Raw genomic sequence first — 25615 nt, forward strand, 5'->3', positions numbered from 1 at the left:
CTTCCATAAGTCCATTATTGAGCAATCTTCTTGTTATTAATTTTACTATTAACTATTTTTTATTTTGAATTCAAAGTTTCTTCAGTATTGTAGATAGTAAGGAAAGACTAGTACTTGTTTTTAAAAAATTAAACAGTTTTTTTCATTATTTCTAATCATTCATATATATTAAATTCTTTGCCTCAACTCTTTTAAAACTATTTTATTATAATTAAAATTACAGTAATATTTTCACTATCTTTTAATTCTTTCTCTATCAAGTGTGATCAGTTATCAGAAAGTTCAACTAACTGAGCCTTTAATGTATTTGAGTTAGGTCATTTTTGTGTACTCTCTACAATCTGAATAATATATCAATATTTTGACTTGTCCTAAAAGCATTTGAGAAATTCTAAATAGTCAGGTATTGGCTACTTAAAATTCTGGCTGCTTTACTGTAACTTAAATCTCCCTCAAACTTATTTCAAAGTTTGGGATCAGATATTGAAAAACATCTCTTGGAATAAAATTTCATACTCAATAGATGACTTGAATTTCTTTAACGTATTTAGGTTAGTTTGGTACACACTATTCTTGGGATATTTCTATAAAGTCTCAAGGATTCAAATTTGTAGAACACATAGACCAGTCAATTCCCTTCAATAATGCTTTCCATGACCATTGAGGTTAAGGGCAAACATATTAAATAAATTGTAATACAAATGGCTTCAAATTTTTGAGTAAGATTTATATTCCCAATCATTCAGTTAAAAAACATTAATCTTCATTCATAGGTTTTAGCCACAAATGCATAAATTTAGCCAAGTTTTTTAGGTGGGAGATGCCTACTTAAATCCATCTGCTTCAGGAACCAAAAGAGACATATTTGGCCTTGAATAAGAGACAATTCATCATACACACATTCTATTTAACAAGGATATACTTGATTGAAATATACAAATTAAAAAAAGAACTATAAGTTTACCACATTTTTATAACTGGATTATAGAATACTTAAAAAAAATTAATGCTATCTATCACACACTAACATTTATTCCATTCCATTTCACTTCAAAAACTTAAAGGTATTTTCTATTGTTCTCAAAATTAATGATGATGTTGAAAGGATGATGCTTTTCGTCACACGCTAGAGTTCAAGCTGACGTATGGGAAAAAACCAGGAAGATTTTCATGTACTGAATGCAAAAATAGATTGAAAGGCTGGAAAAATGTAAATCACTCGAAATGATGACTTTGTTAAAAAAAGTGATTGTGTGTGACTAAAACAGTTTTCATTTTTTTAAAAACTAATCACACTATTCTAGTTCTTTCCAAGTAAATTTTATAAAAATAGAGACCTTATTTAATAAGAAAAATGTAAACAAGACAATAATTAACAGAACTTCCCGTATGTGAACAAATTTTATATTTATTATTATTATTTTTAACAAATGAAGTTAACAGAGTAATGACCAATTTGTTATTCTCAGTACAATATATGAAAACTATATATACTGATTTACAGTATATTAATACTATTTTATATACATTCAAACTTTATTAGTAAGACACATCAGTTACAACTTTTTCTGGTAATTAGATAATACTTGTTGTTTGTTCAATTTTTTAAAATCAGTTCTTAATACATTTACAGTTTTAATACTTTTTGAGGTATATACTGTAGTATTATATGAATATACTATAATAAGTATTAGGAATATTTTGTTGCTAAGAATTTAATTTAATTTTTTTTAATACCATTCATATTTTATATTATGATAAATATATATACATACCATACCATTTATTAAGGGATTATTTTCATTTGGGAATCATACTATAATGATAGAATATATGAGAATTAAATTTATTAACTATCTACACTAGAATTAAAATTAGTTAATTCTATTTTTTAAATTAAGATGGGAAGGAAATTACCTTAATGATCATCACTCAAATATTTAAATTCTAAAATTACAATTGTTCACAGATAGAAATTGACTTGCAATTTGGTAGAATCTATATAATTTCTATAAATCATCATCATTATGTATATATTGTATATGTATATACACATGATATTAATGTTTATAATATAAAGCACAAATACATGTACAAGTATACGATACAGAATGTATGAGATTATTTTATATATAACACAGATAAGAAAAATGTAATTTGTACAATTAATTATATATAAATTACTTCATTAGATATATCTATACAGAAAATTTCACAAAAACCAATGATTTCTTCTTTTCTTTAAATTCTAACAGTAGTCAATGAAAATTGAGTTTTATAAAAATTTTTAATAAATGCAATTAACTTTTTTAGTGACAATTTTAATTAATAAATATTGGTTAATTAACTTAAATATTTTATTCAAATTTTTGAAAATTAATGACCTAAATAATTATTTTAAAAATTGCAGCAATTAAATTTATAATGCCATAATTTTTCTTTTACTAAAATAAAAATAAAATATATCAATGGCCCCATTTTTAATAAGAATTTATAGTTTTTCTGAAACTATAAATTCCTATAACAAAAGACCAATATAATCTAGTATTAAGAAAACAATTAGATATTAAATATAAAAAATAACAGATAAATGCAATATAATATAAACTACAAGTTTGGTATTTTAATATTCTAATAGATTTATATGACTATTTATGAACATGAAAAAATAAAAGCGTAAAGAAATGTCAAGCTCTAACTGAAACACAAATTATAAGAAAATTATGCTTTATTGAAGCAAATTCTTTAAAGAATCATCTACAGCAAAGCATAATTTATTTATTTAATCATTTATTTTATAACAAAAGTTTTTTTGTTAGTTATTATTTAAGTTACTAATTCATATATCAAAATAAAGCTTATGTCAGATTCTTAAAAAAACACATAGTAAAAAAGACATTACAATTTTTTTAGCATATCTATCTAACATGATAACTATCAATACACTGAGATTTTAAGTATTACAAAATACTGCTTCATTATGATAAAAATAGTTAAAACATAAAATGAAAACTTTGTTTAGTCCTAAATATAACTATTGCTAAAATATAGGTATATCCTACTAAGACAATGTTCTTTGAATGATAAAATTCTGTATTCTAAAATGTGGCTTAAAGATAATGACACTGCACTCAACTTCCCTGGTATTTTTGAACTTCTTTGGTTTATCATCAGGAGATATAAGTTAATCTTTTCTGGATCCAAGTGATCCAAATGTATATCAGGGAAATTATTTTTATGTTTTATTTTGTGTTTTAACCATCTTGACTAATAAAACAGTATTTTTTTAATTTAATTTTTACATTTATTAATGTATAAACAAAATATTCAAATAAAGTTTTACAAGAAAATTTTAGTTATATAAGTGGCTCAAATGAGAAATTATTGTTAATAACATTTCAACATTTAAATTTATAAAAGTTGCCTGAACTATTTTTTTAATACTACAATAAATATTAAACAGAAAAAATGTTTTTGGTATATTATTAAAATTTATATAATAAACTATACTACTATCTCAAAAATATTTTTGAATGATATAAGATCAACTTTTGAATGAGTAAAAGTTGTTGAATTTTGTATGGAAGTCATCATTTGGAAGCAATAGGTGATCAAATTTATGATTTTTAAATATTTTGCTATTAAAATCCATTTTAATAGCCAAGTATTTAATACATTATATTTATTCTCTAATACAAGCTTTTTCTTTAGAAGTTTCAAATAATATCATAAACAAAAATTAAAATGTAATTAAGGTTTTTAGCTTTATGCAAGTTAAATATAAAGCAATGTTTAATTTTTTTCTTAAAAAATAAATGAGGCTTCTGCAGAAAAAGCTATTTTATGATAGAGAATAACTTGATTAATGGATCTGATAAATAGTTAAGTTCAATAAGGACTCTTTAATTAAACAGCACTCAAGACATAATGATCAATGTCAATTTATGTAAATAAAGTATAAAATTTTAAAATAAGTTAATTCTATATTCTTTAACTGGATATTAATTTTTACTTTAAGGTTTATTTTACAGCTCAAATTCTGCTGAAATTTTTAACATTTTGATATATCTGAAATTATATACGCATCTTGAAAAAGTTTAAATATCGAAAGTAAATTTTCTCTTTCTTAGTTCTATGAAAAGTTATTTTAAATAAATAAAAATGACAAAATTTGCTGCAGAATCAAAAACATACCCAAAAATCTCCAATCAATAATCCATTTTTCCAGTCTTTATCAATCAAATAAAATCAATATCTCAAACTAGATGTCTTATTAATGAACAACCACTCACCACACTGGGATATAGTTACTGACGTATACTGAACCGATTACGGTGTGTAGATGACGAAAACAAACGTTTTTGTTTGTTTTCGTCATCTACACACCGTAATCGGTTCAGTATACATCAGTCTTATTAATGTTATACCTATCCTGTTTATTTTTTTCACACACTAATAACGGAATAAAAATTTTACATAGACTGTATCTCTTTGCAAATAACCCATAGATCACTTCCGTTTAAAAAACAATTTAAAAGGGGATAGGAGTTATACAATGGGACACCAATTTTGAATTGCAATTATAAACTTGTATCTAAGGAACAATGGCTATTTCATAAGTATGAGACATACAGTGGGCTACGTAAAAGTTTTATTTTTATTCTAGCAATTTTCTGCAGAGTTTACACCATTGCAAGTTATGGATTATACATGTGAAAATAAAGTGCTTGAGATTTGTAAATTTGCTGCATGAAAACACCAAAATGTATCAAGAACTTTGAAATTGAAAATTAGTTAAACAGGATGTTTTTACAGTTTTTTTTAGGCAACATATCTAATTAAACATATAAAACAGTTGTATATCTATCAAATTATCATTTTCAGTTTCTTTAGAATAAATTTCATGCACAACTCTTTTGAAGTGACTTAAAAAGCTTCAGAAATGTTTTGCTGTACTACTAAATTATATTTTTATTCATTAATTAAACATTTTGTTTTTACTTTTATTCAGAGACTTTATCTTAATATCTTCAAAAATAAATTGAAAATTTTAAAGATAATTAAATTCTTTCTTGAAACTTTGTACTTTGTCTTGTTAAAATGAAAGCAACATAAGAAGTATGTCAAAAAGCAATAAATCTGCTGCTGCATTTACAACTGAATAATTTGTTATGTTTAACTTTTGATCATTCTAGTTCTTGACAATAATCTCTCTAGAAAATAAATCACATTGTTCTCCTACCATGTTCCGAACTCAAGCATGCCAGATTTAAGTTCTTGGAGATCAATTGAAAATAAAAGTATATTATTAACTTTCTACTCTGTATATAAATGATGCAAATTGAAATTATGGACAAATAAAATATAGTTATAGAAATCAAATCTTGGAAACATCCTTTAAAAAGTGGAAAATTCAACTAATATGAAGAAGTGTAAGTTGGTTTCCATGATTCTAATACTACTACTTGAATTTTTAGATTTTACATTGATTAAATAAAATCTGAATTTGATAAATGTTAAATTATCAGCAGTTCTAAAATTAGCACTGCATACAAGATAAATATTCTAAGAATTACTAATTCAGAAAAGAAAGTAAAAACAAAAAAAAAATTAATTTCTTAAAAATTCTTTCTTCAGTTTTGCCTCTCTTATCTAATAAAAATTTTGTTTATTTTATGGTCTTCATATAAAAACAGTAAGGAAACTTTCACGTATCCTAAATATCTTATTACTTATACAATTGGTTATATGCAGAAGAATCCAGTAAATAGGACCACTGCTTGATTGGATAGATGTTTATTTAAGACAAATCTTAAAGACCAAAAATAAATCAAAAATTGTTTTGGTTATTTGGGATAGCATATTTAATTGGAACAATGATTGTTACATAGAATGCTTATGATGTATTGCATGAAAATCATAATTGATCAAGTCATTGCAAATTCATTCAGCAACAAATATACAACCAGGAAATACAGAAATTCTGCTTGCAGTACACTAAGGACAGCAGGAAATATCCAAAAAATCAAAAGTGCAAAGACAAGGATACAGACATAGAAAATCACTGATTAAAGTTTCTCAATCAAAACTTGATAAGTTGCTTGTTAGTGTCAGCATAAGGATTTAATGATTTGACTGTGTTTGACTGAAAGCATTTCAGGTCAGATAAACATATCACTATCAAATTTTTAACTTTCACTAAAAACACTCCTCAATAATAAAGATTTTAAAATAAATAATTATTTTTTTTTTTAACTTAAAATCTTTTCTTCCTGAAAGCACAAACAAACTGATAGAAAGAGAGAATTATGATGATGAAACTATATTGAAGATTTCTAAAAGAAATTAAAACTTCAGATTTTCTTCTTTCAATATCTACTTTATTTCTCTATTTAAAAAGATTCTTTGATTTAATAGAAAGCAGTAAAGTAAGAGTTTCAGTTAAAATGCTTCCTTTCATTTTAAAATAATCTTGATATTATTGAATAATATATATTTACTAAAAGTTAGGATTTTATGAAGATGAAACAGAAACCAAAAGCAATTAAAGAAAGAACAAAGCAAATTTTATTTGAAACACAGTGACAGAAATTAAACAAAATATTTATCAATTTGGAAATTAAATTTTATCTGTCCTTTATGTCGAACGACTCCATATCATATATATAAATAAAATTTAATGTTATCTAATCAGTCAGATTGTGAAAATGTTTATGAATATAAATAATTATTCTTCAAGGCTACATTTTACTTTATATGAAAGTTATTTTCAATAATTCAATGAATTTATTTATTCAAAACATCTGATACAGAATTATTCTATTGAAGAGTTTATTTCAGTCATTTGTAAAAATTTTAGCTAACACTTATATAAATATAAATTTAATAGTAACAATTATCTCAAATACTGAATCTAACCACTCAAATATTCCTATTTTTTATACATTTTTGTTTTAAAGGCTTATATTGTTATTGGCAGTTGAGATATTATTGTTCAATTATCAAGTGTAAAAATGTGAAATAAGAAACTTTCGAAGAAAGGAGTATAGAAAAGCATTCAAGAGGATAATACTTGTGATGCTTTATATTAAAATACTTTTTGGCAGCTTACTGCTTAATTATTAAGTAATGTTTAAAGAATAAAAAAACTACAATGCAATTCCAATAATTGCTCCCTTTTTAAAAATTATTTAAGAGATTACAGAATAGAACAATATATGAATCAATGAAAGTAAAAGAATTGTAATAAATTACATAATTTTCTATTAATATGATCATTTCAGCTTAGTTATAATATGATATTTTAGTTGGTAATACGAAAATTTACAAATTAATTTTGTCGTCAAAAGATTAAAAAAACTTCAATATCCTATTAAAAAAAAATCAAATATTTATGAATTCTTGTTCTTCATTTTGCTCTGTATTTCAAATTTCTTATCAAACAGAACTACTAAAAATTATTTACTATGTATTTTAACTTAATAATTAATTTATTTTTTACATAATAAAACAATATGTGAAGCAAGGCATGAGAAATTTTTTTATAAATAAAATAAATACTATTCTAACATTGAATAATGATTGTCTGGTTATATATTTAGTTAAATCAGAAATAGTTTTTGTTAATCATAAGTTTCAGATATAATGTGAAAAAAAGAGGAAGTGCACATCTTTTTGTCATCTCCGATTATTCTGTAAATTCCAAATATCTTGCAATGTAATTCTCATTAAACTGTCTTTATTTTCATGAATTTATTTACAGAAACATGAACTAGATGATATATCTAAATGCTTAATGAATTGCATAGATGATAATGATATTATCTGATATGAATGGTAATCCAATTTGAAATTATATCAGAACTTCTAATACACACATTAATAAAATATGATTTATGAAATATAAATAAATGCATTAGCGTTAAGTGAATAATTAGTTTAATTATTAAGTTTAATAAGACCCAGTAAAACCACAGCTCTTAGTGATATTTAAATCCACAACACATGTTAGATAAGCACATTTCCTGTCATACTATCTGAATACCATACATAGACCTTTTTTAAATTTCATATTATGAATGAGAAAACCATATGCTATTTTCAGTGATGCTATTAAAGCCTTGGGCCTTAATAGTGTAACTGAAAATAGCATATGGCCTTTCCTCAAAGCCAAATATTATGGCATTATATCCTCAAAGAATATTCAATCAATATTGATGAACCAATGCTATGGTGTTACAATATAGAAATATATCATTTTATATATAAATTATTGCAACATCCTCAAATATGAGAGCCAAAACTTATAAAAATAAGAATTAAATAGTATATTTGATTAGAAATTGAATTGATGAATTTCCTGAAATAAGTATTTAAATTTTCATTCAAATTATTTTTGATTATCTTCATAAAAATTTAAAAAATTCTCATAAAAATTTTATAGTATGTTGTACTTCTTTACCAGTATCTTGGAAAATTTAATAAATAATAAAAAATTTATTAATAAATAAACAGATTACTACTAATATTTAGTACCAATTAATTAGCTTAAATCCCCTTTTATTCATTATTTTAAAATTATTAAAAATTAAATTGTTTTGGAAATAAATACAAAAATTCCATTTAAAAAATAAGGTATAGACTTAAAAATGATTTAAAATGGCAACATTATACATTATTTAACTTTTATAGAACTATATTATTAGAATAAATTTCAGCTTGCTTTATATTTTCACAAAGCTGAAATTAAAGAAAATAGTACAATATAATCTGTTATTAAATTTCTCATTGAAGACTTGTCTTTCTTTTTTATGTGAAGTTGATGTAAATGATCTTTATTGTAAATAAAATATAACAACAAATTAAAAAACAACATAGCTTTAATATTAATTATATAAATACAGAACATAAAACATAAAAAGCATACTAATTACATAAATACACATGGATATAAATAGCAGCAATTTGTAAATGCTTTTCTGATTATAAATCATTTTATATATCTAATTTCTAGTAAAATAATGTCAAATTTAGAAAATAAGTAATGAATTTATAAATAACTAAAAATAACCAAACAAGCTTGATATAATGAAAACAAAACACATATGCAATATTATACTTTATTTATAATGAATAAATTTAAAATAAATATAAAGGATTTAATTGTAGCATTTATCATATGGTATAAAGACATTTAGATTGAAAGAACAATAATAATAATATAGTAAGTATTTTCTAAAATACAGGATGGCCAAAAACAGTTAACCAAGATAATATTTTTTAAAGATTATTTTAAAAATAGTTAAAACTAATTTGGAATAGCTGCATGTTTTTATTTGTGAAGTGACTGAATTATAAAAAATTCACTGAAATATTACAATAGTATTTAAAATATATTCCCATTAACTGACTTTTAGGCTATTCTGTATTTATTATATTATTAAACTGACTAGAATGAAGAAAAATTCTAAATCAATATTCTAGTAAATCAAAATCTTAATATTTTATGTAACAACATTTTTCTAAAGTTTACTTAGTTAATATTAATTGATCAAAAAACATTTAAAAATTGGGTTAATGTTACCCTAGGTATCGAGATGGCGGCTCGTCTCCGATCCCAGCAATCAGAAGAAAGAAAACAGTGGGGACGCACGTTCTAACCTAACCTAACCTATTCTAATAATTATGGTAATTTATTAGAATAGGTTAAGTTAGGTTAGAACATGCATCCCCCTGTTCCCTATCTTCTGATTGCTGGGATCGAAGACGAGCCGCCATCACGATACCTAGGGTAACATTAACCAAAAATTGAAATTCTGTTAATGATAATAGAATGTTAGAAATTTAAAATAATAATAATTAGTTAATTTTTGATTAATAAATTGTTTATAATTTTGCATTATTAAAAATAAAATATAGGATCTGTTGTTAAATTTATACCAATATTTTTCTATTTTCATCCATTTCATAATTGAAATTACAGCCATCTCGAAATTCATTTTCAGATTTGAAGAGCTGTGCTTTAATATTTTAATTTTGATAATATGAATTGTTATACTTTAAATATTTTTTGTTAAATACAATATAGTCTGTCCAACAATAATAGAATATGAACTTTAAGAAAATAGCTTAATAGTTGTTAAGTAAATTGTCAAGGCATGTTAATTTTCAAAATGTGTATGAAATACAGATATACATATCTATTTGGCATAATTGAAAAATAAGTTAAAAATTTTTAAAAACATGGAAACAAATAGAACATATATCAAAAATGTCTCTTTCATAATTACATGCAAATTAATTATGATTAGGTGAATTCATTTGTAAACACAGGTGGACAAGCAGTGTTAAAACTGCTTTCATTTACACTTTATGAAGCTGAACATAAGCTTTACATAACACTTTTAACATAAAGTGTAAAATGCAGATTGAATTGAGGAAAAGACTTCACTGAGCAAGAGTAGGTTACAATTGAAGCATCTTATAAATGTAGGAAATGCCTTTTGAATTTCAAAGGAATTGGGAAGACCTCATTCAACTATATCAAAATAACACATAAATAAAGAAAAATATGTTACAAATTTGTAACATTTTTTTGATTACATTTCACCTAAAGATGGCACTCTTAATCTGTCAATAGTACTTGAAGTGTAAATTTGAAAAGTTCTAGCCTGTTCCAGCAACAATTTTTTATTCATCAAACATTTTTGGCTATCTTAGTAGCCATTCTCAGGATCAAACATTCCTGATAATGTTCAATGATAAACAAATCAGAGTTTATGAATTGGAATGTGTTTAAAATTTGAAAGTTTGTACAAAGATTTTGTAATTAAAAACATTTTTAGAAAATTAAAATAAATAAATGCATAAAATATATAAAAGAATGGAAAAACTGATCTCATTTTTCTTGAAATCCAAAATGTCTCAACAACATAACTTGTTTGGACATAATTACAAGCCATGGTCATATAACTGCTGATGAAAACTCTGAATTTCAGCAAGATAATGCCAACTTCCATATATCAACTCTGGACTTTTTCAGGGAAAAGAATACCCAGCTTTTAAAATAGTCACTACTCAGTGTAAATTTAAATCCAATTGAGACTTAGTTTTTCAGATTTAGGAAAATAGATGCCAACAGAATTCAATTAATAAACTAAAGGAAACTCTAATCAAGACATAAGAAAACATTTTTAAGAGGTGGTTGCAAACACTCATCATTTCAATGTCCTGTCAAATTTGACATAATTATTGATATTGTATTTTTCTGATATTTTGTTTCATACTTTCCAATTTAGATAAAGTTTTCTAACAATGTAGTTTGCTACTGAAATTGAAAATTATTAGTTGAAATCTGTTAGTTCTATTACTATTGGAATGACTATATACTGATTTGTGATTAATTAAAAATTAATAACATAAAACAAATAATAAAATTTTGTTTCTCAAAAATAAATTAAGATCTTTTAATTTTGAAATCTTTAACAATTACAATTTAAAACAAACTTTCAATTTATGTGTAAGTGATGCTTTCATGTGCAATAGAAATGAAATATTGATTGATATTTTATTACAGGTAACTGGATTTTTACTGATATTCAAATATATTTTAATTTAATATAATCTTTCTATTGTTACATAACTCTGGATATCTTCTATTTCGAAGTTAAGACAATGACGAAAATATACACATTTTCAAGTCTATGTTTAATCCATTTTCACCAACCATAATCTTTCTAATTAAAATTAAAACTGAACAAGAACTGTCATCAATTTCTTATTCAATTCTAATTGCAAAGTCTTAATTCTAAAGTTTGCCAATTCTATTTATCTAATAACCTTTCTTAAATTAGTATTAAGAATTATTATGTTATTATACTTAAAATATATCATAATACAGTTCTAGTTTATTATAAATATTATGAGTGCTAGTGAATATAAACAAGATTACTGCACAGATACATTATTATACCGTTAAAAATTAGTAACTAGAAACTATTTTAAAGCTGAAAATAAGCTGAAAACATGCAAATCTTTTCAAACATTCATGAGTTTAATTCAAACAAAAAAAAAAAAAAAATTTTAAAAATTTATAAACAGTCTAAATTTCAGTTATAATTTAATTCCATTCCAACACTATTTCACAACATAAGTTTTCCATGACATTATTTCCATTACTATGCAACTATACATTTTTCTTAAGATTTATTTATATATATATTTAAAAAAATTTAACTTAGTAAAAATAATTTTGAAATTAAGAACACAAATTAAGACAAAGATCACAAATCAAGGAATGCCTGATTGACAAAATATAACTTTCCATTGTTTAAAATCCATAAATACCATTTGATGCAACCCACCAATAATTTTATTAAATTATATTGTGCTATTAAATTAAACAAATTCAGAATCTCTGCAATAAATTCTAAAAAAAACATTTTTCATATTTTCTCAAGACTATGAAATTAACTTAAGAAAAAGAAATAATTCTTAACTTTCTCATTAAATAAAAATCATTTATTTAATATGAGCATTTCTCTAATCAATAATTTAATATTCATATTTCCTAGCTAACAGCAATACAGTAAGAAATACCTAACAGTAAAAAAGCATTGGAATATTTACTGTATTCCAATGCTCTATGATAAATACAACAAACAATATATAGAAAAGTTCAATGAACACTCATTGAGATGAAACACATCTACTGTATTATATGATTAAAAAGTTATAACTTTTTAATTTAAATTGATTTGTTAAAATTCATTATTTTTTTGTCTATTTTTGTTATAAAATCAAAAATGTCTTTTAAACTCATTTCGGTTAATGTTACCTTAGGTGCCAAGATGGCGGCTCGTCTCTGATTCCAGCAAGGAAACAGTGGGACGCACGTTCTAACCTAACCTAACCTATTCTAATAATTTGGTTGTTAATAATTATGGTAATTTATTAATTATGGTAATTTATATGTTTTCTTGCTGGAATCAGAGACGAGCCGCCATCTTGGCACCTAAGGTAACATTAACCCTTATTTCTAAACACACAAATATATTTGAAAAAGCAAATAAAGTTCTTGATTCTTCTTCTTCTTTTTTTCTTTTTTAAGAAAAGAAGTTTTGATTTTAGCACAATGAAAATAGTAAGTATTTTAAATTTAAATATATGCAAAAAATTTTCTGTTAATAAATCAAAAAATTAATGCTATTATTATTATTTTTTAATTTTATTTTTAAACTACAATCTCTTTTTAAAATCTAAATAATTTGATTTATATGAAAATAAGCAAATTACATACTTTATAGAATAATGATTGTCAATGATACAGTAATATTTCTTTTGTGCAAAAGATTTGAAATTTTAAAGGAAGGACTATAGATTAACAGAGTACATTGAAACTTCTGTTTTCTTTGTATAACTTATAACAATTTTCCTAAAAAAGATTTTGCATTCATAGATAGTATTCATTCATATCTATTGCACATGATACCAAATCAAATTGTGGGTCTCGTATCATATCTTGTTATCATATATACATATATAAAACAAGTATTTGATGAGTTCCTTCTACAGAAGAAACTAATTTATCAGACATCTCAAAATTTAAATCCTGCTTACTCAAAACTTTTAACTGTTAGAGTTCACTGAACTTGGAAAATGTTTGAATAATGATGGCTTGTCACGGCTTTATCTTCAATTTTAGAGAATGAGTGCCAATTAAGACAGACCATTATTAACAAATGGTATTAAAGTAGTTATGTTTTTTATATTAATCCTCAATATTTTTGATAGTTACAAACTTAGTGCCTGAACTTGCTCTCATTATTTGTCAGTGATATGAGCTGGATATGTCAAATCTCTGTTCATCATCATCTTGCTGCCTCAGATGAAGATTACTAGACTGCAGTACTAGATATCATCTTTAGATAAATGCTATAGCTTATGATAAGCATAGATTATTTTTATTTTACATTATTTAATCTAAAAAAGTTATTTAAGTTATCATAATTGTATATTTAGATCCCAATTTAAAGTTTTAAACATATCAGATAAGTTTGATAGCATGTACAGAATTAATAAAAATATATTCTTATATTCATTCATTAATCTATTTTTTTGAATTTATTCATAATTATGATCAAAAATATTTAGGTCCAATTTATACTTGAGAGAATAAATGCATATTTAAATATACATATTCAAAAACATAAAGCTTAATATTAAACTATTCTTAAATTGAAAGAATGCATAGTAAAAATAATTTATACATCACTGCCAAATCTGAGATAATTATTTCAGACAGTATTGTATGACGTGTATTTTACATTTATTCAAGCAAAACCAAAATGGAATTTAATATTCTGTTCAAAATAAATTTATTGCAGTAAAACTTCTAATTTAAATGGAAAAAATATAACTATAATTTTTTAATAGAATATACATGATAAATTCATATTTGTAACAAAAATTGCACAATAAAAAGTAAGTACATGGAAACTTATACAATCAAGTTAAAAAATTATACAATTCATTTGATAAATTTTATAAATGTTGAACTTGTACTGTGTTATTTATCAGTTTTTCATTTAATGAATTTTCCATGGTGTTGTCAGAAATATACTGAAATATTTAATGTTATATACATTATGACTATAATATATTTATTAAATATATTAATAAATCTGTTAAATATGATATACAGTAAACTGACAGTACTGATAATTAGCTGGAAGACTGATGAAATTCTATTAAGTAATTAAAACTGAATAAAACAGCTGATATTTTATTTAGTTTTAATACTTTACCTGAATTCTTTAGATGAAGACTAATGAAATATTTAGATTTTTATTAATTATTACTAACCTGAGTTATGAAAAATGATTAAGACAGTTACATTTATACAACAAATAAGATTCATGTAATTTTTAGTTATTTACAAGTTATGTAGTTAAATACAAGAAATTTAGATATTAGAGATGGAATGATTAAATAAGAATTTTAATCAAATTGAACTTATATTATTTATTTTTCATATTTAAAACATTTTTATGTTTGAATATCAATTTCTCCATACAGGTGATTAGAACTCCACAGACCTCGAAAAAGAGTTCTTAGGAAAGATTTTTTGAAAAAATTTTATTATAATATTTAAAATAATTTTAAATATAGTAAAACCTCAATTAATGGACAAAAATTCTGGTCCGTAAGTGATGATTAACACCCAGTTAATTTTAAAACATATTTTGTGTGTAATTAAATTAACAGATTTATTTTATTTTAAATCCAAGAGTTACCACTCAATTTCATATCACAATGGAAATTTCTTGATATATTATCATCCAAAGAATAAATAGAAAATACTTTTTGTGTTTTGCAAATTTAAATTATTTTCTTTTTAAGAAATTTATTTATTTTTTTGGAAAAAGCACTTTAATTGTATTTAAATAAATAAATGTTCGTTTATTTATTTCCATTTAGATTGTATACTTTGTTTATTACAGTCAGAACTACAGTGAGTATATAAGCAATAATACGTATAGAAAACTTTTCTGTGAGATTAAGTTTCTCGTAAATACATAATTTTAATTACGCAAACGTACTACATAAATAAAAACAGATAAACTGACTAATTTGTCAATTTTTTAACACAGACAGTCAGAAAATGTAGTTTATTATATAATGGACTTTCGGCTTTAATGGGCACACTGTCATCCAAGTTAGTCCATTAAATTGAGGTTTTATTATATATCTCCATTAACTAACTTTTAGCAATGCTGTATAATCACAGAACCTTAAATTTTTAAGTATTATTAAAATTTAAATCTTCTGTCTCTATCTGATAATTATTTTAACTTTCTTAAATAAATTATTAAAAGCTCACTTCTTGTCACAAAAAATATTTTAATACATTAAACTTACCAATATAATTTAATTCAGATTAAATCACTCCATCTTATAATTATTCATTACTCAGTATTATAATAAAAGTATTATTATTTTCTTTATGTTAAATCATTTCAAAAATCTATAACCAACAAAACTGCCCATAAAAATAAGAGTCTGAACCAAGTTTGAAACATAAATTTCAATACTTGTTCAATTATTTTGTAGTAAATACTTGCATTATCTAAAAATATTAGTACATTATTCACCCAAAATCTGTGGATTAAAAATTATACATGTATATTTCAATACAGAATGCTAAGCTTCCACTTTAATAATTTGGAAAACTTTTATATTTTCAATATTACATAATGTATAAAGTAGAAATCAAGGGTGCAAAATATTTCATTTTTCAGTAGAAATTATTACAATTTTACAACAGAAGTTATTTGATCTGATTACTTCTTAACTATATTAGTAGAATTAATGAGTTAAGAAGTATTAATTATGATATATATTTAAACAAATAAATCATTTATTTCATTGGAAATTCTATTTTTTTAAGCATAATGTTTATAATTACTTTTACTCAAATTGAAATTTAATGAGCAAAAAATAAATAATATATTCATATTTTCTGTATACTGCTAGGTTAAAAATTTAGAATTTATCACCACCATTAGTTGGAATTAGTTTAAAATCTGTGTATATACAGGGTGTCTGTAAAGTCTCTGAACAATTTAAATGGAAATAACTGCAGCATGTTGCACAATAGAGGCTAAATATCAGTTTTAAATACTTTTTTCTGTTTCAGATAAGTAACACAAACCAGGGGTGCCCATACATTGGGGCACGTGCCTCCCTTTGTCATCGAGTTGCCCTTTTCTTAATTTCCAAGGGAGCTCTAGGGTTTCATTTTATTTTTAAATTAGCTACTCATTTTTATCACAAAAGCTTTTTTAACAAATAATAAAATAAAAATATTTTTTATTAACCAAAAATTTGTTCTAGCAAGTCATGATTGTTTGGTCAAGTACTGAGATACCGCTGTATTTGATTAATACAATTTTGATATTTGTGGTAGCACTGAGGTAACACAATTATGTTAATCAAGGGATACCTGTATATGTATATATAGGTATCTTGCATAATGTACTGTACATACAATGCCCTTTCTTATAGTCTGCAAGCACCACAGATATAAAATAATAATTTTTAGTAACTATTGAAAATGATACACCTCAATAGAAAGTGTAGAAAATCTCTTTTCTTGAAAAGGTATTATTTTTAATAGAACAAATTATAATACTGGTATGAAAATGTATCTAAACCGATATCAGTATTTCATATATATAAATGTATATAATATATTAATCATTTATTTTTAAGGGTATCATTTTTAATAGTTTTTATTATCCTGGTTTATTGAAACAAAATAACATGCAGGTTTAGAGAAATTTCAAGACCTAGCATAAAAAAAAAATGCATCATCACAGTCAACTAGTGGTATTAGAAGTTCATTGAGATAGTGTATGGGAGAAAACTGATAAAGAATATCATGCTTCATGAAACAAACAGAACATATGTGGAAGTTTTCTAAATTATGTGAAAAAATTATTATAAAGTTTGTTTATTATGCAACAAACTGCACAGTGTAATCTCTTCAATTTGCATTTTTAATAAATGTTTAAAAAATTGTTTAGAGACTTTGTAGACATCCGTATATAAGTTCTCTTCTATATTTTTATCTGACTGTATATAAAAATTAGAGAATTAGCAGAGCATGATAAAAACAATTATAATTATCATTCAGTGAGTAAAATTAATGACTGAATACATTTCAAATATATTTTAGCTGGAAGAAATATTCTTCTGTTACAAATTGATATGTAATACTAAAAAATTTACAAGAAAACAACATAGACATCAACTTATAAGTGTATCTGTTTCAAATTATTTGTTCTAAATTGAAACTGTTTAGCATAAAAATACTTTTATATTGTAAAAACTATCCATTACCATTATTCAATAGTCAATAGAATAGACAATTTTCACTTTGTCATGAATTTGTTCTACATCCTTTAAAATAATAGAGCATCAGTAAGAAATTATAATAATGGCAGTTTTAGAGATTAGCTTAAGTCAATAACTACATGTATCAAGGAATATCTGTATAATATTCATTAGAATTCTTCATGATCAATTCACCATAAATTTACATATTGACCAAGCTTCCAAAAAATATGTATGGATTTTCTGAACTAATAAATTTTCATATAATGGTTTGTTAAAAATCTAAAAACATTGAGAATGAAAAAAAAAAAAAAAAAAAACTAATTATATAGCAGTTATATTTTTGCATATTTTTACATTTGTTAACATTTTATTCTAAAGTAATTTAAATAGTTTTATTGGCAAACTAACAGGACAGATAAATTATTTAACAAGATGAAAATGAATAAAATTAATATTAAAATTGTATTTTCTGTCATTTTTCAACATATAAATTTTTAATACAGATGACTCACTTTTTTGCAAGTAAAAATACTAACTATTAATATTCACTTTTTGATTATTTATGCATTAATTCAGCTTATACGTATCTTAAACTAATCATAAATGTAAGCTACTAACTATTCTGTGTGTGTGTGTGTTTGTGTGTGTTTGTTTTATAATTTTATTCAAAATATTATTTGAAATAACATTATAGACTAATCTCCAAAGGATTGAATTATCTTTGTTATTAATATTGTTTGACAGAAAAACAAAGAACTGCTATATATTAAAGTGCATATGGCAATTTAAATATTTAATAGCACTTTTGCATTTATAAGGTGGATTAGGAATATTTGAAATTAATTAAGGCCATCAACTATCCACAGTATTTGATTTCAAGGCTTACAATGTTACTGATTAGGTATTTTCACTTCTGTATGACAAAATAAATACAATTGATACAGAGCAAATAAATCAAGATTTTATTTCTATTACAATAGAAAAAAAAATACTTGATTTTGTGTCTTTAATACTCCAAAATTAAATTTAAAAAAATTAAAATTAGCTTCTAAATGAACAATTTCTACACAAGGATGGTAGAAAAATGTCTTTTCATCTTGTTATTTTATATTTTGAAAATACAAATTATATTTTGCATTTTCATACTATGTAAAATAAAACCCATATCAGCTTGCATATAAATTATGAAATATAAATTTTTACTAGAATAAAAAAATCATTGTATTTTATTTGAAGTTGGCAATACAAGAGATTTGTTGAAGTCTGTGTTGTAATAGAATTATTATAACATCAAAAATAAATAAATCTGTACATTCAATTTCTGTGGTTATAAGTACCAGATATTCAGATATAAACTGTGCTAATCACTGGCACTAATTTCATGTGATGATGGTGATTATTATATTCAAGTAAGTTTTTATGTCTTCAAGAAAAACCATACTTTAAATCTAAATTTTAGCATGAGCAAAGTCAATGCAATGCATTTTTCTTTTATGCATAAATATAATTTAATGGAATTAAGTGATTAAATACAAGTTTGATATATAAAAATTTTTAAAATTCTAAGTTTTTTATTTATGAAACATTTTCAAGAATTACTTTATCCTTATTTTGTATACATATAGATACAATTGCATTCAGAGCTGAAACATATTGAGTTCTGAATTGTAATTTCTCAGATTTCTTGTTTTAAAATACTAGTAATCTAGAAAATGAATAAAACGATTATAAAAAAAACATATATTTTTAATTGATAATGTATTGACATTTATATTTACTTCTGCTCCAAAAAAACTGCCTTCAAACTTTGTAGAAACAACTAAAACAAAATGCCTTTTTAAACTTAATCCATTTTAGTTCATATTATTCCGTTAACAAGTAAGCTTGTGTAAGCTGAAAATTAGTTCTTTCCTTTTTGTCTTAAAATTAGTTTGTAAAAAAATTCTGATTTCTATGAAAACTGTTAACTTATAGTTTAATATAAAAATTTAAAAAAACCAATAAATATTGTTTTTTTTTTTCTACGTATGTGTAAGTAACCGATACATAAGAGTCATTATACCATTTTAATAAAATTTTTGCCTGATGTGGTAATATAAAAATTTATACTGATTTTGTTTTCCACAGTTATTCAGAACAAAAAACTTTTATTAACATAAACTTTCTAATCTTCAAAATTAGGAAATTTTGAAAATATATGGCATTTTTAGGTGTATATGTTAAAATTTTTGCAACACATAATACAAATTTGTATCTTTTAATGTTTTAAAATTAAATTTTAACGTGATACTTATTATGCTTTCCAGTTTGGCAAGTTTCTGTTTTGAACAGGTTTTTGGAAAATCATAATGCCATAATGTAAAATACTAAAATCAAATTACTACTACTTTCATTTCAATCATAGATAATCCAAATCAACATGGGAAAGTCTTCTAGATTGAAGGATTCAGCATAACAAAAGTCACTACATCATCTGATTACAAAGCAAAATATCATCAAAAATATGCTTAAACAAAATTATGTGATAAGTGATCAATTCATACCAGGCATCCTCATTTCTATTTAAATTGATCACTAAATCAGACTTGACAAGAATAAGTTATTTTCCAGTTATTTCATCAAATAATTTTTCTTTATGAATTTATACATCTGAGTTTTCATGAAATTTATTATATTTTTCAGTTAATGTTACCCATGGTTCCAAGATGGCAGCTCTTGTCTGATTCCAGCAAGGAAACAGTGGGGATGCACGTTCTAACCTAACCTACCCTATTCTAATAATTTTGTTGGTAATAATTCTGGTAATTTATTAGAACAGGTTAGGTTAGGTTAGAACGTGTTGTTTCCCTGTCCCGCACTGTTTCACTTCTATTTGCTGGAATTAGAGATGAACCGCCATCTTGGAACCATAGGTAACATTAACCTATTTTTCAAATGATACTAAAGAATTAGTCAACCTTCAACTTAACATATAGCATATGTCTAGTATGTTGATGTTAGGCTGCACAACAAAATGAAGTTTTTATTTAAAAACTTGCCTGCAATTATTTGTTTATGCTTAGATAAAAAAGCTTTGTTATTGCTTTCCTGCTATTATAGGACAGAAAACAATATTGTAATCAATTTTGAGCATCTGGGTCTTTCTGCATTTCTCAATACTTTAAAGTCCTACAAAGAAAAAATTGTATGCCTGTACTTTCGTTTATATTTCATGAACACCATAAACCAAAAAATTTTGAAATTTGACAAGAATTCTGTAATATAGAGGCATTGATTACATTTTGAAGATTTTAAGTCAAAGAGGAAGGGAGATAGATGGGCCAGCAGGTCATATCTCAAATGAGGTCATACTTAATGAAAATTTTGCTCATTATTAGTATTCACAAACTTTTTAAAAACTAAAAAAATAACATTTTTACCTTTTTTTCTAACTTTTAAAAAATATAACTGAAAATTAATCAGACATCCTCCCTGGTCCTCTTTTAACTTCCCATTCAAAAGCAGGAAAGTCATGCATGAGCTCTTACCACCTTTTTATGTTTAATTAATTAGAAAACAAATAATTCATTCTTATATTTTTAATTTTGATCAATAGATGTATATTACAAATAATCATATTTTAAATAAAATTCTCTAACTAAATGTGATTTCATTTGTAACAATGTATGTTTACTTTCTTACATTTTCAAGGATATAAAAGAAATAATATTTTTTCATCTTTACATATAATAAAGTTCCAAAATGATAAATATCTTTATTAAAAAATTAGTAAAAACTTAAGCACAATATGAGTTTGAAGAAGTCTGTTGTGTTTAATCTTATTGTATTTGAAAAAAAGAAGAAGAGTGAAGATTAAACATAAACTTCAAACCTTATTGTATTTAGTCTTTACCACTTTTATTTTTAATGTATAACTGAGTTGAGAATTTGTGCAAAATCAAATAAGAGCAATTAGTTTTATCTGAAATAATTTTGTTGTGTGCAAATACAACTTTAGTATTTTCCTATTAAAATAGTTCTTGCAAAAAAGATCAGCCATCTGTATTTTCTAACATGTTTTATTACTTCAGTATTTTAAAGAATATCAAATATGACAGAAAATTTTAATTATCAAAACAAAACTAATTTTAGAATGCTAAAGCAAAGTCATATTCCAATTATACTCAATTTTCATGCATTTTTAATGTGATAATTTCATGTTTAAAAATTAATGACAATCACCAAAGAAATTTTATCTGCAAACATTATAATTTTATCTATCTACAAAACTACAAGTATTTTAATTTTATTTATCTGAAGATAAATGAAATTACAAAATTTTAATTTTTTAATATTGACATTTAAACAAATTTTAAATTGTTGAAATAATTAAAAAATTTTTTCGTCGTCTATAGAATAGTCCAAAGTAAATTACGAGAATCAAAGTAATTCAATATTGGAAAGCAAATATACATAAAGCAGCATTGTGAATTCTCCTTATCACAATATAAGTAACTGAAGTTTTATCACATAAATAGCTAGTCAAAATATAAAAAAATTGCTAAAGTATTGATATATGGAAATTTCATAAAAATGTAATGATTCTTTCAATGTTTTAAATGATAAAAAGTTAAGCCACATATGAATGTAATTAACTTTATTCAATTAGTATATTATATATGTCAGAAAATTTTAAAAATTTATATTTTAATATAGAAAACCCAAATATGAAAATGTACCTCTACATTTTATATTTATCTTTCAATACTGAATGATCTTGTATTGATTTGTACCATTATATCTGAACCACACTTCATATATTTATAAATTATCTTGATGGGGGACAGTTTTGTTAGTTTTCAATTTCTGAAAAAATTTTATGATATAACCTGAAATGAATTCATTCATTCTATTTTTATGTATATAATAAATTTTAAATTTATTATATTAAATTAGATATAAAAAATACATTTAATATTACAAAACTATTTTAAAACAATGGGTGGAATACTTCCCTGGAATATTATCATTTTCACAAATTTCTATCTAATATTCATATTATTTTATTAGTTAATAGTACTTATACTTTTAACTAGTACAGTATTTCTAATAATTTTATAATCTGGACAAACACTTAAATGGGCGGAACTTCATATATCGAACTAAAAATTAAAATGAAAGTTCAATTGCTTTGAATTTAAATACCATCACTAAAAATGTAATTATATGAAGTTAACGAAACATTAAACTGAAAATTTAAATTTCTGGCAAACAAATTATTATTATTATTATTATTACTTTTTAACTATTCTAATTTATTTACTACCATTGCACAAAATAATTATCTTTAATATTTATGCATTAACATTTCAAAAGTTATAACAACATGAACATACAATGTATAGATTTTGCTGAAATATTTTACAAATGACTGTACATTTTAGAATTTTGTATAATTATGAAAATACTGTTTTATTGAGATATACAATATAGCATGGATATATATATATATATATATGTATGTATATATTTTCTAATCTATTTATCTTCTATATTTTAACTACTTACAGTTTTCTTTAACAAAACTTTTTAATATATATAATAAATTTATAAGAAAATACCCATATATAACTTTTATATATTTTCTAAGTAATTTTATTATTTTTACTTAATTTTATAATTAGTTAATCAAAATAAAATTTTAAGAATTATTTTTGAAATTTGTATTCTTTAATTAATCCTTTGATGTCCAGATTTTTAAAATTTATAATTGCAGATCTCACGCTTGCAGATACAAATGATATTGTATAGAAATTCATAATTATTCAACCACTTCTAAGTACATTAGCCAAAACATCTATCTATAATTTTGGATGGAATGAAACTAAGTTTTATTTTTACACTCTGTTGAAATCTAGTATTTAAATTTAGTATTTTATTCCATTTTAATGGAATAGAAATTTTTACAATAAAAAGTTAATGCCAATTTTTTTTTTAATAATACAATCTACATTAAGAAAAACTATATTATTATTGTAACATGTTGAAATTATAAATGTTCATCAATTTAAAAATATTTGATTATATATTATAATAATTTGAAATTCTTATAAAAAATAAAAAACTTTTCATTGGAGAATTTTCAAATTGACAAATTATTAAATATTAAATAATTCAGTTTAGAAACTATTTTGTTAATGGACATCAATGGTTTAATTATTCAATTTATATTTCTAGATAATATATTTAGTATTCATTCAAAAAAATATAAATAAAAAGTTTAAATACTGTATATTAATATTTTGAAGTCTTTTATTAAGTATTTTTTAAATAAACATTTTGAAACCTTTTTTACCTGTACAGTTAAAAAAAAAATTATGTCAAAATTGTTTTAAAACAATTTGAAATTAAATAGTCTTTTAAAAATGATGTGAAATCAAATATGAATTTTTCTAAATTAGTAATTATTTTTTATTTTGAAAAATTAAGTATACGTAATTATCATATCACTCTAATAGAGTATATCTTAATAAAATTTTTTTTAAATTATTTGCTTAATTTGAAATTTTAGAGTTTTTTATTATTTTTATCAGTGATATGTTAATTATTATATCATAGATAAAAATAAATTTATAAACAGTATCACTAACAATTTAACATAATTAAAAATTAATTTCAAATATTTTAAATCTTAAAACTAACTAGTATTTAACTAAAAGGATTATTTTTATAATATGAAAAAAACTAATATCTTCAACTATTAATACAGGTTTTAAAAAGTTTCAGGCATTTAAAACCTTTACATAAATTATTTTTCTAATAAAATAATTTGCCCGAAATTTTACTTTTTAAACAAACTATATTTGTTTTAACTGGATGCAACCCAACTAGCAGGTACCCACTGAGGCATTACTTCTACCCTTTTGACAATGGCCAGCAATTCATCAAATGAACGAGCAAGATCATCATTAACAATTGTAACATCACATAAATGTCCATATAAGAATTCAATTTTATGAGCATTGTAAACAATTTCATGAAATTCTTCGTCCTAGAAATGAAAACAAATATAATTAAATACCTGAAAGAAAAGGTTTTTTTTTTTAAAGTTTAAAAAACAAACACACAAAAACAATTTTAATACATTAATCATTAATCTAAAAAAGATTTCTAATTATTATTGAAGCATTTTATTTTAGAAAAAAAGTTGAAAGAAAGCAGATATCAATTGTTATTGAAAGATTCTTCTTTTAATATAATACAGTTCATCCTTTCTGATTAAATTTATTTAAAATTTCATTAAATAACAGAAAAATTAAAGATCATCTATATTTTAAAATTCATTCTGTTATTTTCATTAGCTTTGCATTTTTAAATGGAATTTTCCTCATTTTCATTTCAATTTTATTCAGTTTTTAAAGAAATCTATAGTATTCATTATAAACAAAATCTAAAATCAGTTTTTTTTAAATTTTGAATACAGAAATTCTTCAACCTCATCTTATAGAAAGATATTAAATTCAGTATTTTATTTCTGACTATGTTAAAATGTTTTTTCTAACTAGTTATATTTTTATATATGTGCTAGATTCTATATAAGATCATTATGATCTATATTTCTATATAAGATCATTATATGTATTATGATAAATTTGATAAATATGAAATTGTCCACCTTGTGTTGTTTTAATAAAGCAACTTATGGATTTAAACAAATTTTAATGAATCAAAAATACAT

The 25615-nt window shown here is 23.2% G+C and overlaps 2 protein-coding genes across 3 annotated transcripts in view; both read right to left on the minus strand.

Moving 5' to 3' along the window:
- The window catches only part of LOC136969432 (patched domain-containing protein 3-like), a 330862-nt gene that overhangs the window by 191171 nt on the left and 114076 nt on the right, over positions 1-25615 (minus strand). The window lies entirely within an intron of this gene.
- Positions 24530-25615, minus strand: part of metro (membrane palmitoylated protein 7-like protein metro) — an 82579-nt gene continuing 81493 nt past the window's right edge. The window contains exon 14 of one of the 2 annotated variants that reach the window (XM_067263637.1): positions 24530-24928. In XM_067263637.1, the coding sequence (XP_067119738.1) occupies positions 24746-24928 (183 nt within the window). In that variant the 3' untranslated portion in view covers positions 24530-24745. The remainder of the gene's footprint in view (positions 24929-25615) is intronic. The other variant, XM_067263630.1, reaches the window with a different exon arrangement.

Source organism: Centruroides vittatus, unplaced genomic scaffold (genome assembly GCF_030686945.1).
Source record: "Centruroides vittatus isolate TY-2023 unplaced genomic scaffold, ASM3068694v2 contig_1035, whole genome shotgun sequence".
NCBI lineage: Eukaryota > Metazoa > Arthropoda > Arachnida > Scorpiones > Buthidae > Centruroides > Centruroides vittatus.